This window comes from Chenopodium album, chromosome 3, assembly GCF_948465745.1.
Source record: "Chenopodium album chromosome 3, dcCheAlbu1.1, whole genome shotgun sequence".
In the NCBI taxonomy this organism is placed as follows: Eukaryota; Viridiplantae; Streptophyta; class Magnoliopsida; order Caryophyllales; family Amaranthaceae; genus Chenopodium; species Chenopodium album.
The window spans coordinates 12,288,252-12,302,390 of NC_137836.1; the positions used below are offsets into that span (position 1 = coordinate 12,288,252).

Below are 14,139 nucleotides of genomic sequence, written 5' to 3' on the forward strand. Positions count from 1 at the left end.
TGCAAATTTCATGTTATAAATGTACGATTGGGAAATAATTTATAAAAAAAATTAAGCAAATACTGTGACACCCCCAAATCTCCCTCTACAAAAATACTAGTATAATACGTATAATTATACCATAGAGATAGACTTGGGCGTGGCGTATTACCACCGCGTGATTACGCAAGGCTACTCAAAGTACTTAACTACAAAACTTGCAGCGGAAACTCAATTTTCCTTTATTAATACTTATAAAAATAGTAACATTGTTATGCGTGCTCAAAAAATAAAGACAAGACCTACATTCCTATACTAGGTGAAGCAAATCCCTGGACTCACATATGCTCATTCATGACTCCACATGAAAATAATCAACACTGTTTACCATTACGGTAAACAGGGCGAACCAAAACAAATAAGAATTACGGATTAGCAAAATATGCTAAGTACGATAAGTGCAAGATAGTGTAAACTAAATTTATTTGCAAACATGCTTTTAAAACCAATTCCAATAATTAATCCAATAAATTCAAAACTCATTATTCCAAAACCGATTCCAATGATTCAATATTCAAAATAATAGTTAATAAAACCAATTCCTTTATTAAGAACCAATTCATTTTAATCCAATTCCTCACCCAAGTGTGCACACCCCCCAAGCTAGTCTCCTTATATTACAAGGCTATTCTTGAGAAAAGACCCGGTCATACAAAGTCCAAGGCCTTATCAATAAACCAAATCCGCATAGTGGGATTACTAACATGCTTAGAAAGCATTAATAATAATATTCAATGGTTCAATAAATCCTTTTAATATCCAATACTTTCCAATATTATTTAAACACGATAAGTAATCCAAACCATTCAAAACATGATTTAAAAATCAATCATTCGAATACTTTTATTAAAATAAATACCTTCAAACATAATTTATTTCAAAATTAATTTAATTCAATCACCAATCAAATCATGTAAAACATGTTATTCAAACCAATTACTTTCAAAGGTATCTAGCCACCTAAACGTACCTTGATCCTTGCTAGAAAAACCACACAAAAAGAACCTCAAAAACCTTGATTGAGCACGCCCTACAAATAAATATAACCTTAATCAATATAAGGTTAACAAATAATCACAAATAATTAAATTAAAACCTCCCAACTATATGTACATGAACCTTTCAACATAAACATTATTAAAAATCTGATTTTATATAATTAAAACTACTTATAATAATTATTTATAAATCCCTCATCATAATAATAATAATAATAATAATAATAATAATAATAATAATAATAATAATAATAATAATAATAATAATAATAATAATAATAATAATAATAATAATAATAATAATAATAATAATAGTTGAATAAGAGAAGAGAATAAGAAAAGATAAGAAACCAATCAAGGAAAAGAGAAGAATTGGATTTGCGTTGGAAAGAATAGGCAGAACTTGCAGAGGCTAAAACTCCTTCGATATAACTCATAATTGGATGATTCTTGAGCCTAACCTCAAGGATTTTTTGAGAGGAACAATATTCTGTGAAATGTCAATACCCAAAACCGACCAGAACTGCCCGAAAATTGGCTTCAAAGATAAACGGGATGATTTGTGTAAAAAGAGGAGAAGAAAAGTAGAGAATTGGTGTGAATAAGTGGGAAGAATTAAGGTTCTAGGAATAAGATTAGAATAAGAACATGATAAGTTTAAGTTTGTTGAATGAGTTTGAGTAACATTTGGTCTAGATTAGTAGGTTGGTTAAAAAATTAAATGGATACACATATGGTTGGGAGAAGGAAGATAGGAACAAAATGAGATAGAGAATTAGAGGTTAAGTTAAATAATTATAAACAAACTAAGGTGATAAAATCACTCCTAAAAACATGATAAGCTCACGTTCGCAAAAATTTCTGTTTTTTTTTTCTTTTTTTTAAATAAAAACGAAAATCATAATAAAATAATTGAATAAATAAATATTTTAGATAATATCATAATTATTTAAATACATAATGTATATTAGATATTTCTCTTGAATTAGTTAGTATAATAAAGTATGGACCGACCTTAAAAAAACTAATTAAACCTATATTATTAATTTAGAAATCCGAAAATAATTAATTATTCAAATGATTAAATACTTATATTTGACGCCAAAATTCAAATATTATTTTGGCTCCAAATGATGAATTTACTTAAATACCCTTTTTATAAAATAATTCTTAATTAATTAATTAGAAAATACGTATGAAAATATGGGGTATTACAAATACTTACTTCTGTTGATGTGCATTTCGGTAATTTATGTTGTTTTTGGACATGATCTTGAAGTTGACTTTGGCCTTCAAAGGACAACATTGAAGAAATTTGCAGGTTTAGTTTAAATTGAGAGGGATAAAGTGAAAGTAGTGGAGTAGAGCTGAAATGATTTGATTTTTTTTCATCCAACTTTCTATTATATATGTAGGTAATATCAATTGGTCTTACATGCATTTTTATGTAGCAAGGATACATGCAACACCAACCCAATAAAGAAGCAGCCTAGTTGCTAAACTCGCCCAAAGGCCCCAAAATGAAAGCACAACCCAACCCAAACCTTCACTTCCCAAACGCGACCCACACCAAATCCATATTTTGTTTTTCGATTTATTATTATTATTTTTTAAAAAAAACATTTTACTTCTCATTAATTTTTCAAAAATAAATTTCTACAATTAATTTATCTGATTTTCTCTCTCCAAACTCCATTCTCTCTCCTCTACATGATTTTACTTCACTAAAAATTGAAAAATCAACAATATACGAGAAGAGATGCAAAATTAAATGGATTATCCTAAAAAAAAGGTGAATTTTCTCTGATTTTTGTCCAAATTTATTTAAATTTTTATGAATATTACTGATTTTCGTCGTTAATTTTTGTCTGAATTTTTCGATTCTCTGTTTGAATGTTTTGTTTCATAATCGCATTAGGAAACCAACGCTTATGTTCATCTTTTGAATGATTATGTTCACTTTCTAAAAATGCATATGTTCATATTTTTTTATGCCTATATTTACTCTCTGAAAAGCTAATATTCACATTTAAGGGAACCTATGAAAATGTTCATATTTTGCATGATTTATGTTCTTTTTCTGGAATTTATATATTCACATTTTTTTAATATGTACATATTTTTCATACTTATAATGCATACGTTTCTTAATCATATTATTTTTTTTTTATTATTTCTTCAGTTTTTATGTTCATAATTAGATGCTTTATATTCATAATAATATTTTATATGTTCATAGATAATTTCAAATATTTATGATGTAAATATGTGTTGTTCATGAAATATTCTCATTAAGTCTGTTTATGCACATGTTCTTTTTCTTAAATGCATATGTTCATATTTTTTATGCCTATGTTCACTTTTTGAAAAGCTAATGTTCACATATAAGGGAACCTATGCATATGTTCATATTTTGCATGATTATGTTCATTGATAAAAAAAAGTGCAGAAAATCAGGTGAAATTCCTACACAGATGAAATTGATCGAAGCTAACAAAATTCAATTCATATGATTTCAAAATACCAGATAAAACATAATCAATCGGAATTAAGCACAAATTCACCAAATAACAAACTGAAATTCATACATAAATTGAAACAATTACAAGTGAAACATAATAAATCGAATTTGATAGAAGCTAACCAAAAATCAAACAAAAACAATTACAATTGAAACTAACCTAAAAAAACCTGATTACAAATCGCAAAACAAGCCACTAACTTGCATTGACGATCTTATCAGGAAGAACAACCAGTTCCATATTGAAAAAAAAAGAGAAAAATAGAAAAACAGAGGAGAGAGAAGTTAAAGAAGGAAGGAGAAAAAAAATAGAGAAGAAAAAATTGTAATAAAATTTTTGATTAAAAAGTTTGATGAGAATTAGGGGAAAAAAAAAAAGAGAAGAGAGAGAATTGGAATAAGGAAACCAGAAAATTAAAAAAGGAATCCAAAAATGGAGGCAGGAAGAAACATTAGAGCCGAAGTCATGATTTGAGATGGGCTGCGTTTAAAGAATAAAGGCATGCGTTTTACCCATGTTGCATCTATTTCTACATGCATATTTATGCATGTAAGAATATGCCAGATTTTAATCCCATTTATTAGGTTGGGCTTGGGCCATGGATTACAATACTGGATACTCCTAGGGGTGTAAATGAACCAAGTCAATCAATAAACTACTCGAGTTCGAGCTCGGTTAAAACTCGTTCGTGTATTTAATAAACGAGCTGAGTTTGAGAAAATTTTGAACCTCGTTTAATAAATGAGCCTGGACACGAATATAGATATGCTCGTTCAAATGTGTTCATAACAACTCGTTTTATTTTCACGAACTACTGGTTTGTTTATGTTCATAAATTATTGATTTATTCACATTTTTTAATTTTATTATTAAGTTTATACGGTGTGATTAAGATTTAATTATTATTCTACTTTTGAGATTTTCAAATGGCAAAAGTACTAATCTCGTTTATTATAAAGTTCGTTTATTATTAAGCTCGTTCATGAATCACTCATTTATCAACTCGTTTAATAATCGAGTTGTTCATGAACTATTTGTGAACATACATTGTACTAAATGAGTCGAACTTGAACAGATTTTTGAGCTCGCTTGAAACATCGGGATCGTGCTCGAATTTGTCTAAGTTAAATGAAGTGAACATGAATAAGGCATTACTCAACTCGACTTATTTACACCTCTAGGTACTCATAGTACTAATTGCTAGAGTCACTGTCTAAATAAACAAACCTCAAAGAGCCGCGTCACCCGCGTGTACTCAACCGCCAACTCAATTGAAAAAAAAAAAAAAAAATATATCAATCACCCAATTCATTCGAATAGAGAAAAATCGAGCTGAAGAAGCTTTCCAAGCAGCCATGGCAATGGCGACTCGCACCGCCATGACTGTAGCTTCATCAATTTCCCTTATAATCGCTGTTCACTACCATATATTCGATTTTCTAAACCCTAGCTTTTCATCATCATCGTCACCTGCGTCGGCTGATTATGCATCATCTTCGAATCGAAAGACGAAGAAGAGTAATCAAACTGATCGATTATCTGCTGTTATTGATGCTGCTAATGATCGCAAACTTCCTCCTGAACTTCGAGGCCAACGCAATAATGTCAGGTTTTCTCTCTTTCTCCAACTCATTTTCTTCCTTTTATACATGTAGAACAATGTTAAAACTTAAAAGCTATTATGTTATGTTAATCAGACTTATCGTATTAGATACCCGTGTTGAATACTCGACACTCAGACTTGTCGGGTAGTGTTTGACACTTGGAGACGTACTCGTATCGGACCCGTCAAAGCCGTGTATGTGTAACATAACAAAATTGTACTTTGCTGCAATGTTTATTAATGCATTAATGCAATTGCAAGATGTTGTACACTTGTGCCATGTCTAATTGAAGGTCTCAACTCTCAAAATTATACACTACATTTACATAATTGAATTGCGTGATGTCAATTGGCTTGATAAGTTGAGATGTTCATTCTAAATTCTTTTTGGTATTGCTGTCATCATGTTTGGAGTTTCTTTGACTCATAATTAGCAAGTAAACCATGTTTGTCTCAGCCTATGCCGTGTTTCGAGCCAAGGAAAGATTTGATATGTGTTGGTCCAAACTTTTCTGAAGTATCTTGGAAAGAAGAATGATTAATCAAGCTTCACTAATTGGGGTATAAAAATCTACTTACAAAATTTTGTCTTTGCCATGATGTAGAACTATCTACTTTGTCGGAGTCACTTAAAGACTATGTATTGTCTAGGATATTGCTTGAGCTATCTAGAAAGCTATTGAGTTTGCCATGTTCTGTATATCTAATTATCTATTGACCTCGATTAATTTTGGTGATGACAAGCAAACTCGGTGATGACAAGCAAACTCGATCTGATAAGGGTGTATAAACTGTGAAGGTTGTTTAGACAAATTCTATGTTAAGAATAAAGTTCTAGGGTTGGAACAAAGAGGAGTCTTTAATCTACATATGGCATACATTGTGGATATTTTGAAATGAAGAAAGCAAAGAAGGTTTTATGCTGGGATGTTTCTTTCGGAAAGATAGAGTTATCAAAGGTTTAATTGGGATATCGTATAAAGTAGTGAGTATTACTTGAAAACTAAAAAGTATGAGTTATTATTATTTAGGTTTTATGTAAGTGTTTAATATTTTATGATTGGTTGGAACAAAAAGAATATGGGAGCTAATTGGAATTAAAAATTGAAACGATTAGTTTTAGTATAAAATTGGATTTTATTTAACGAAAATTTTATCTTATTTTTTGTTTTGGTTAAAAGTATAAAAATATATTTTTTGTGATTAGATATTTTCTTTTTAACAAAATAAATATATTTTCTATAAAGTGATTTTAAATAATCCTTAAATTATGCTCCAAGGAAAGATTTATTCAACTCTCTACCCACGTTCTGTAGAACAACCCTTCTTCTTGACTTATCTCCACTGTTTGAGTCAGTTCCTTATTTTCAGGAACACTAGCTAAGAAATGGAGGATGCGAGAAGGTGGTTGGGATGTTAGATCGGTGTAAAAAGGGTGTTAAGTTAAAGTTTTAAGGGATCTTGACAACTGAGTAAGAAATATATCTATGTCAGTGAGAGTATTCTTTTGTTCCAACTATTGTAAGATCATCTAAACACGTAGAGTTCAAATTACTGAGTTGTAATTTATGAAAGGGTTGCTAGAGAGAGCATTTAGGGTTGGCTTAGGTTCTTAGTGGAACTTAAGTTTTGTTGAGTTCCTTATAGGTTGTAATAGAATATTTGCCCTATTTAGTGAAGTTGAGTTCGAAAATTCCAAGTGGTCGTGGTTGTAATCCTTGTTGGGCATAAAGAGTTTCCACGTAAAAATCTCTTTGCATCTCTTTATTTCGTTCTACATTTCTAATTTCCGCAAAATTTGGGAACACTAGTTCCTACACAATTCATACCCCTTCTTGCGCGTTCCATCTTAGTTAACAAATTTTTTCATTTATCCTCTTAAAAAATTATTCTATAAAAATTGCAAATGACCTTTTCAAATTTTTATATTATATTTTCTTTTAAATGTTCCAATCTTTAAAAAAAAAGTTGTACACTACATCACAAAGAAACCCAAATCCCACTAACTTCCTCCATTATATTTACCAAGCCACTAACTATCTTCTTCCCCAATAAACTACTTTTACCCGTTTTCTTATTCTTCCTCCTCAATAACTAGAACCTTCACCAATGGCAAGAACAAGCCACAACACCCCACAGGCCCGTTTTCATACGGATTTCTTTTATGGTTTTTAAGAATAAGATTATAATGAATTTTCTCATAATATTTGAAAAATTTATGGTTATTAAACACTATAACTCTTTTTACTATGTTTAAAAAAAAAAAAAAAAAAAAAAAAAAAAAAAAAAAAAAAAAAAAACTCTTTTTACTATTCCGTAATAGCCCTTGTTATTACTAAATATTAATGGAGTACTATTTTATGCATTTAAAAATTAAAATCTCTATGGTACTAATTACGTAGGGGGATAAAAGGGGGTGGGTCACGTGGGAAGGATAAAAAGAAAGAAGAAGAGTGAGGGTGGAAGCCACATGTTATTTTATAATAGTGGTGGGGTCAGTCAAATACGCAAATTTCAAAGCAAAAGTAAAAGTAACCCCCTTTCAGCTGTCAAACAGTTCACTCCCAAGTCCCAACCCACATAAGATTTTTTTAAAAAAATATTATGTTATGCTGCAAACAATCGACTTTCATGGAGAAGTCAAAAGCTCGTCGGGAAAGTACCTAAAATGTCGCAAATTTTCTGAAAAAACCCCGATTCGCATGTTATCTGGCTGAGTCATGATTGTATCGGTTGTATCGGGCGATTCAGAACGAAAACGCGTTGCATTTTAAGAAACCGCGCCAAAACGCTAAAACTCGGTTCGGTAAATTGAAATCCATTACGATTCGCCCGGTACGTGTTGATGCGGCCGCATTTTAATACCCTGGTTGGTGGTAGTGCATGTGATGCTAATATGGCTATACAATTTCTCACCTTTGGTAATATTTTTATTTAACATAGTTAGAAAGGGAGTGATTCCTAGTCCTCGAAAGAGATATGAGGCGGGTTTGCTTGATTGTACTTTGATTTATTATATTGGCAATAATTTGAAAATCAATTTCCCATTGATCATGATAAAACATCTTAGCCATTATATCCCTAAATGCACGGTTTGTTATGGTACTTAACTTACTACGGGTATTTGAAATCTTTGGTGTAGATTTAAGTTTCTTTGATTCTCTTGGTATGCAAGCTAAAACCATTCTACAATATAAATCTTTGACTGCACTTGGCTTGACTTGACTATGGTGAATGGAAAGACTTGTTTTATTCCACACAGGTTGTTAAGAAGAAAAAAGAGGGAGTAGGGGAGAGTGAGAAAGAAGAGAGTACCTCCAAAACACAAAAGTAGGAAGAAGTTGTTAGTAAACCAAAACAAATAGGTGGAAGAAGGAGAAAGAGCATGAGGGTGGCTAGCCTACCTAAATTGATAAGACCCACCTACATTTTTTGATGTAAGTGAAGACGGTGAGAAAAGTGAGGATAGTAACAAAAGTTAGGATAGTGAGGAAAGTGAGAGTGAGCCAAATCACCTTGAGCCTATGGTAGGGCAGAGTGATAAACCAAAACAGGAGAGTACTAGCTTTGATGTCATCCTCATGTTCCTACAAGGAGCACACCTCACTTGGCACTATTGGCAATAGCTCTTGGTGTTCTCCAATAGTAGGATCTTTTGGTGGTGAGCCTTAGATGCAAACCACGGTTGACATGATGCAGCAAATATGTCCAAATAGGATCAAATTAGCACCAAACTCATGTCACTTCAAGCTACAATTGGAGCCTTGAAAGGATCGGTCCACGAGCTTCAAATTGTGACTAAAGCTCATAGACAAAATATCACCCACGCTCAGAACATAGTTCTCCAAACGCTTAGAGGATGTTGCTTTTGAAGATGTTCTCGAGAATGATGAATAGTTTGCTTATCTCTACTTATAAGGAACTCGACAAAACTTAAGTTTGCTGCAACATGTCAGCCATAGTTTGCATCTAAGGCTCACCAGAAGAAGACTGTTGGAGATTACCAAAACCTACTGCTAATAGTACAAAAGGAAGGTTTGTTCCTTGTAGGAACATGAGGAATGACATCAAAGCTTGTACTCCCCTGTTTTTGTTTATCACTCTGCCCCACCATAGGCTAAAGGTGTTTTGGCTCACTCTTACTTTCACTATCCTCACTTTCTCACTGTCTTCGCTTACATCAACAAATGTGGGTGGTTTTATCAATTTAGGTAGGTTAGCCACCCTCATGCTCTTTCTCCGTATTCCACCTATTTGTTTTGGTTTACTAACAAGCTTTTCCTACTTTTGTGTTTTTTAGGCACTATCTTCTTTCTCGCTCTCCACTGTTCCTTTTTTTTTTTCTTCTTAACAACCTCTCCAATCTCAGGTTGAATAAAAAAAGTCTTTCCATCTGCCACAATCAAGCCAAATGCAGTTAAAGAATTATATTGTAGGATGGTTGTAGCTTGCATACCAAGAGATCAAAGACACTTAAATCTACACCAAAGCTTTCAAATACTGTGTTAAGTAAAGTACCATAACCAACCGTTTATTTAGGGATACAATGGCTAAGGTGTTGTATATGATCGATGGGAAATTGATTTTCAAATTATTGCCAAGACAATAAATCAAACCTCAATCAAGCAAACCCGCCTCATATCTCTTTCGAGGACTAGGAATCACTCCCTTTCTAACTATGCTAAATAACAATATTCCCAAAGGTGAGAAATTGTATTGTCATATTAGCATCACATGCACTACCACCAACATACTTCACGATTTGATCATGTGTTTCTTCACCAATTTGCACAGTGTATTTATGCTTAAAATAATCAGAATATCAAACATTAGGAACTCCAAACAACTTTGTTAGATAAGTTGCATCAAAAGAAAAGGCAGTACCATTTACTTGACTGGAACAAACACCATTCACACAACCAAAATTTATCACAAATTCATTCATAGCATCCGAAACCAAGGGTTTCTTTGCATGTACATTTAACAATTGAACCCATACTTGAAATTCTAGTATGTTAAGTAATTCAGTATTCACCATCCAACTATATAGCAAAACCCCGAGCGAGTACTTGGTCGGCTTTGAGTGTAGGGTTTTTAAATGCTCCATTGCTTCCCCCTTTGATGGACCACCACCTTTGAGCTTGCGTCTCTTTATTTTGTGCGTATTATAAGTGGGTGAAAAGCTAGGTTCAATTGATTGGGGTTTAGTATTTCTGGCTAATTTTCAGATTTTGGTTCGAGAGTGGCTTTTTGTGGTGGTAAAAATGCAGATGCGTTGGGGATTCCGTGGAGGGTGATGAAGTACGAGGTTTTTTTTTCTGGTTTGGTGAGGGAGTGGGGTGTTGTGGCTTGTTCTTGCCATTGGTGAAGGTTCTAGTTATCGAGGAGGAATAATAAGAAAAGGCGTAAAAGTAGTATATTGGGGAAGAAGATATTTAGTGGCCTTGTAAATATAATGGAGGAGGTAAGTGGGATTGTTGTAGTCTGCCGTAAGCTCGTAACTTTTCGTTTTTTTTTTAAATTTTATTTAATCCTATTTATTATTTATTCATATTTTTTCTTTTGCTATTTACAAATATTTTCATTAAGTAACGGAGGATGTGAGGAAGGTGGTTAGGATGTTAGATCAATATAAAAAGGGATTTAAGTTCCTAAACACTACAATATTTGAGTTAGAATTATATTTGTGTCAGTGAGAGTTTCCTTTGTTCCAACTATTGTAAGATCATCTAAACACGTAGAGTTCAAATTACTGTGTTGTAATTTGGGAAAGGGTTGAGTGATCCTTGTAAAGGCTTAGTGATAAGTCTTAACTGTAGGCTTCGGAATAGAAGATAGAGTGAGCATTTGGGGTTGGCTTAGGTTCTTAGTGGAACTTAAGTTTTTTCAAGTTCCTTATAGGTTGTTACGGAGTAGTAGCCCTCTTTAGTGAAGTCGAGTTCAAAAATTCCAAGTGGTCGTGGTTTTTCTCCTTGTTGGGCACAAGGAGTTTCCCCGTAAAATATCTTTGCATCTCTTTATTTTGTTCCATGTTTTAATTTCCGCAAAATTTGGGAACACTAGTTCCTACATAATCCCCCCCCCCCCCCCCATTTTGTGTGTTCCATCTAAGTTTACTATATTGCTCTAGAAGAAGGCTAGATGCCATTTACTTATGCAATTAAAGGAACCTGGAAACTGTCTTGTTGACATTTTCATGATGGGGTTTGCCATTCATAGTATGTAAAATGCAAGAATCAAATTGATCCATCAAGGTTTTGGTATAAATTTATTCAACATTTAAGAGAAACTACGAGTGCTAGTTACTGTATTATCTCTTCATTCCAGTAGGAGGTACAAGTGTTTGCATAGTTGTTTGTATTACATTGATATTTTGAGTGGTACTTATTTTGTTCCTCTAATATTGCAACAATTATCATTTTATTAAGTTTCACAAATATTGCAACATTTTCTTGTGTATACATATTTTCTCTCTTTCGCTCTCCTCATCACATTGGTCCCTATCTTTATTTCTATCTCTCTCTTCTTCTTAAATTCCATGTCCTCCCCCCATGTTGCAATATTTAGGGAACGGAGGAAGTATAATATTTGAAAAGAAAAGGTTAGTTAAGAAGGTCAGATTATATTAATGGAGTATGTATTGCTGAGGTGAGAAAAAAATATGAAAGCATTTTTGACTTTCTAGTCTTCTTGTGCAGCTATGCTTAATCATTAACAGGTCTAATTTATTTTTGTAATACTGCAAACAAATTATTACTCTTTTGGTGAGTTTTTTATACAATGACAATTTGTAAGTAGGATTGAAGATTTGGTATATAAAAGTAGCAAAGGAACTTTATGTGTACTATACGTGTTCTAGTTAAATTTTTTCCCTGCATAAATGATTTGACTACCTTGATATATTAACCTCTATAAAATGTGGAAATTTCATCTCATGCAAAGTAATCCTGTTAATCTTAAATCAAGTGGAATTCAGGGGTAAATGAACTTTGTACTTGCTGTAGTCGTCCATTGAGTCTTTGTATGAGTATCATAGAAGTTTTTCAATGAGTCTCTTTTGACAGTTGTTTCGCTTCTTTGATAATACATTTAACTAGCTATTTGGACTTGCCAATCTTATTGTAATTTCTTCTATACTGCATTATAGTCATCATATCCTTTAGAAGGGATTATATATATGATGAAGATCTTTGATTAATGTATTGTACTGCACTAAAGGTCTCAATTTCTTAGCACATATTCCCTTTTTTATGGTGTCGAGAATTTTCCCTTCACCTTTGATTTCATGTATGCTTCACGAGCTCTTGATTTTAACCTGTTTTATTTTGCACTTCTGTTCATTATCTTTCTTTTTTTGTTTGATATTTTGCTTCATAGCCGCCATACTTTTGAAAGGAGATAGGAAAATCTGTGTGGAAAGGCACCAATTGTTCTTCACTACCTTGATTTTTTTATTTGTGTATAGTTAAGGGATAGCACAGGATGGCTCATGACTCATGTAGCTGTTCACTAAATTTTCTAAATTCATTTAAACCAACTTCCACCTGAACCTTGATTGACCTTTCAAATTCACTTAGTCACGTTACCTTTCAGATTCATACAAAATTATAAGATTTTTTTAAATGTACTTTTATTTCATGCCTCCCTTTCCTTGTTCTTATCATTTTGGCACTCGTTGACAGTGGCAACTGGCAAAAAATCTTTCCAATGATCTTTTTTGACTAATATGCATGCATGTTTCGTGACAAACCTTTTTGACTTGGGCTGAGTTGTGCAGATCAGAAACCGACATAGTTAACATTGTTGAGAAAAGAATATGGCAATCCATGGAAGAAGGCCATTTCGAGAAATTACCTGGCAAGGGAAAACCTCTCGATCTTAGTACCAATCCTCATGCAGCTCCTGATGAGAACACACTATATCGAGTTCTCTCAAAGAATGGGTGTGCACCAGAGTGGGTGGAACTCAACAAGCAGATAAGGAGTGATGCTGCTGAATGGCGGTCAGCATTAAAGAAAGCATGGGCATACACGGTCAATGGAAATGTTGCTAAATGGACTGAATGCTCAGATACTTTAAAGGCTGGAATGAGTGCTATTAATAACAAGGTTGGTTTTTAAGATCCTGGGCATCCTGTATCATACTTAGTATCATCATATCCATGTTTGATTTCCAACTGCTATTTTATTCATTAAATTTACTCGTGCTTGGCCAGTAAATTGTTTGTGGAATGCACAGGTATTTCGCTATAACTTAGTTGTGCCTTTTGGTCGCCAAATGTTTGGCATCAAGTGGGAGAAGGAATTGGATCGCCTGAAACAATCCTAACAATACAGCATGCAGATCCTAAGATTTATTCACACTTTGGCAGGTGATGTCTGAAATTGCCTTCTTGAAAGGCCTTTGTTAGGAAGAAAGGACTATTTTGATTGTATGAGAATCATCAGAGCATGTTTTCCCCTCTGAACCAATGCATCAAAATGCAAGAAATGTAAAATGTATATCATAATGTAGATAGTTTGTTTGGTATGTCTTTACTCGTGATTTGCTTTGCGTCTCATAAGTGTGTTTTACACTATGTCCCCAAAAATAAGTCTCATTTGCATTTTGTACACGATTTAGGAAAGTGAATATAAAATTGGATGGTGGAGTTTGGTTGATTAAAGATGAATATTAAAAACTAGTTTTTGGAGCATTCTTAGAATATGTATAAGGGAGGAGAAATCTTGAGGATCATTATGCCGATTTGTCGGAGCGTTCTTAGAATTTGCATCAATGGAGGAGAAATCTTGAGGAATATGATGATCCTCTTAGCTGTAATTGTGAGCTTCAAAGGTGATCCATGGACTTAAAATAAAGTATACATAGGTCTGAATTATTATGAATATACATAGAAAATCTTGAAATTGAATCACGGATTATCATTATCCTACTGAATATACATTGATCTGTATTATTACGAATATACCTTTATTCT

At 32.9% G+C, this 14,139-nt stretch overlaps 1 protein-coding gene across 3 annotated transcripts; it reads left to right on the forward strand.

Moving 5' to 3' along the window:
* Nucleotides 1–4,867: 4,867 nt before the first annotated feature.
* On the forward strand, nt 4,868–13,706 carry LOC145611613 (uncharacterized). Of its 3 annotated transcripts, none has more exons than XM_081666972.1 (3): nt 4,868–5,168; nt 12,940–13,270; nt 13,378–13,706. In XM_081666972.1, exons 1-3 carry the CDS (start codon nt 4,915–4,917, stop codon nt 13,378–13,380), a joined length of 588 nt encoding a protein of 195 aa, XP_081523098.1. In that variant the 5' UTR covers nt 4,868–4,914; the 3' UTR covers nt 13,381–13,706. The 3 variants fall into 3 exon arrangements, with proteins under 3 accessions (XP_081523098.1, XP_081523083.1, XP_081523091.1); XM_081666957.1 differs by having other exon boundaries at nt 13,401–13,706; XM_081666965.1 differs by having other exon boundaries at nt 12,940–13,269; nt 13,384–13,706.
* Nucleotides 13,707–14,139: the final 433 nt, after the last annotated feature.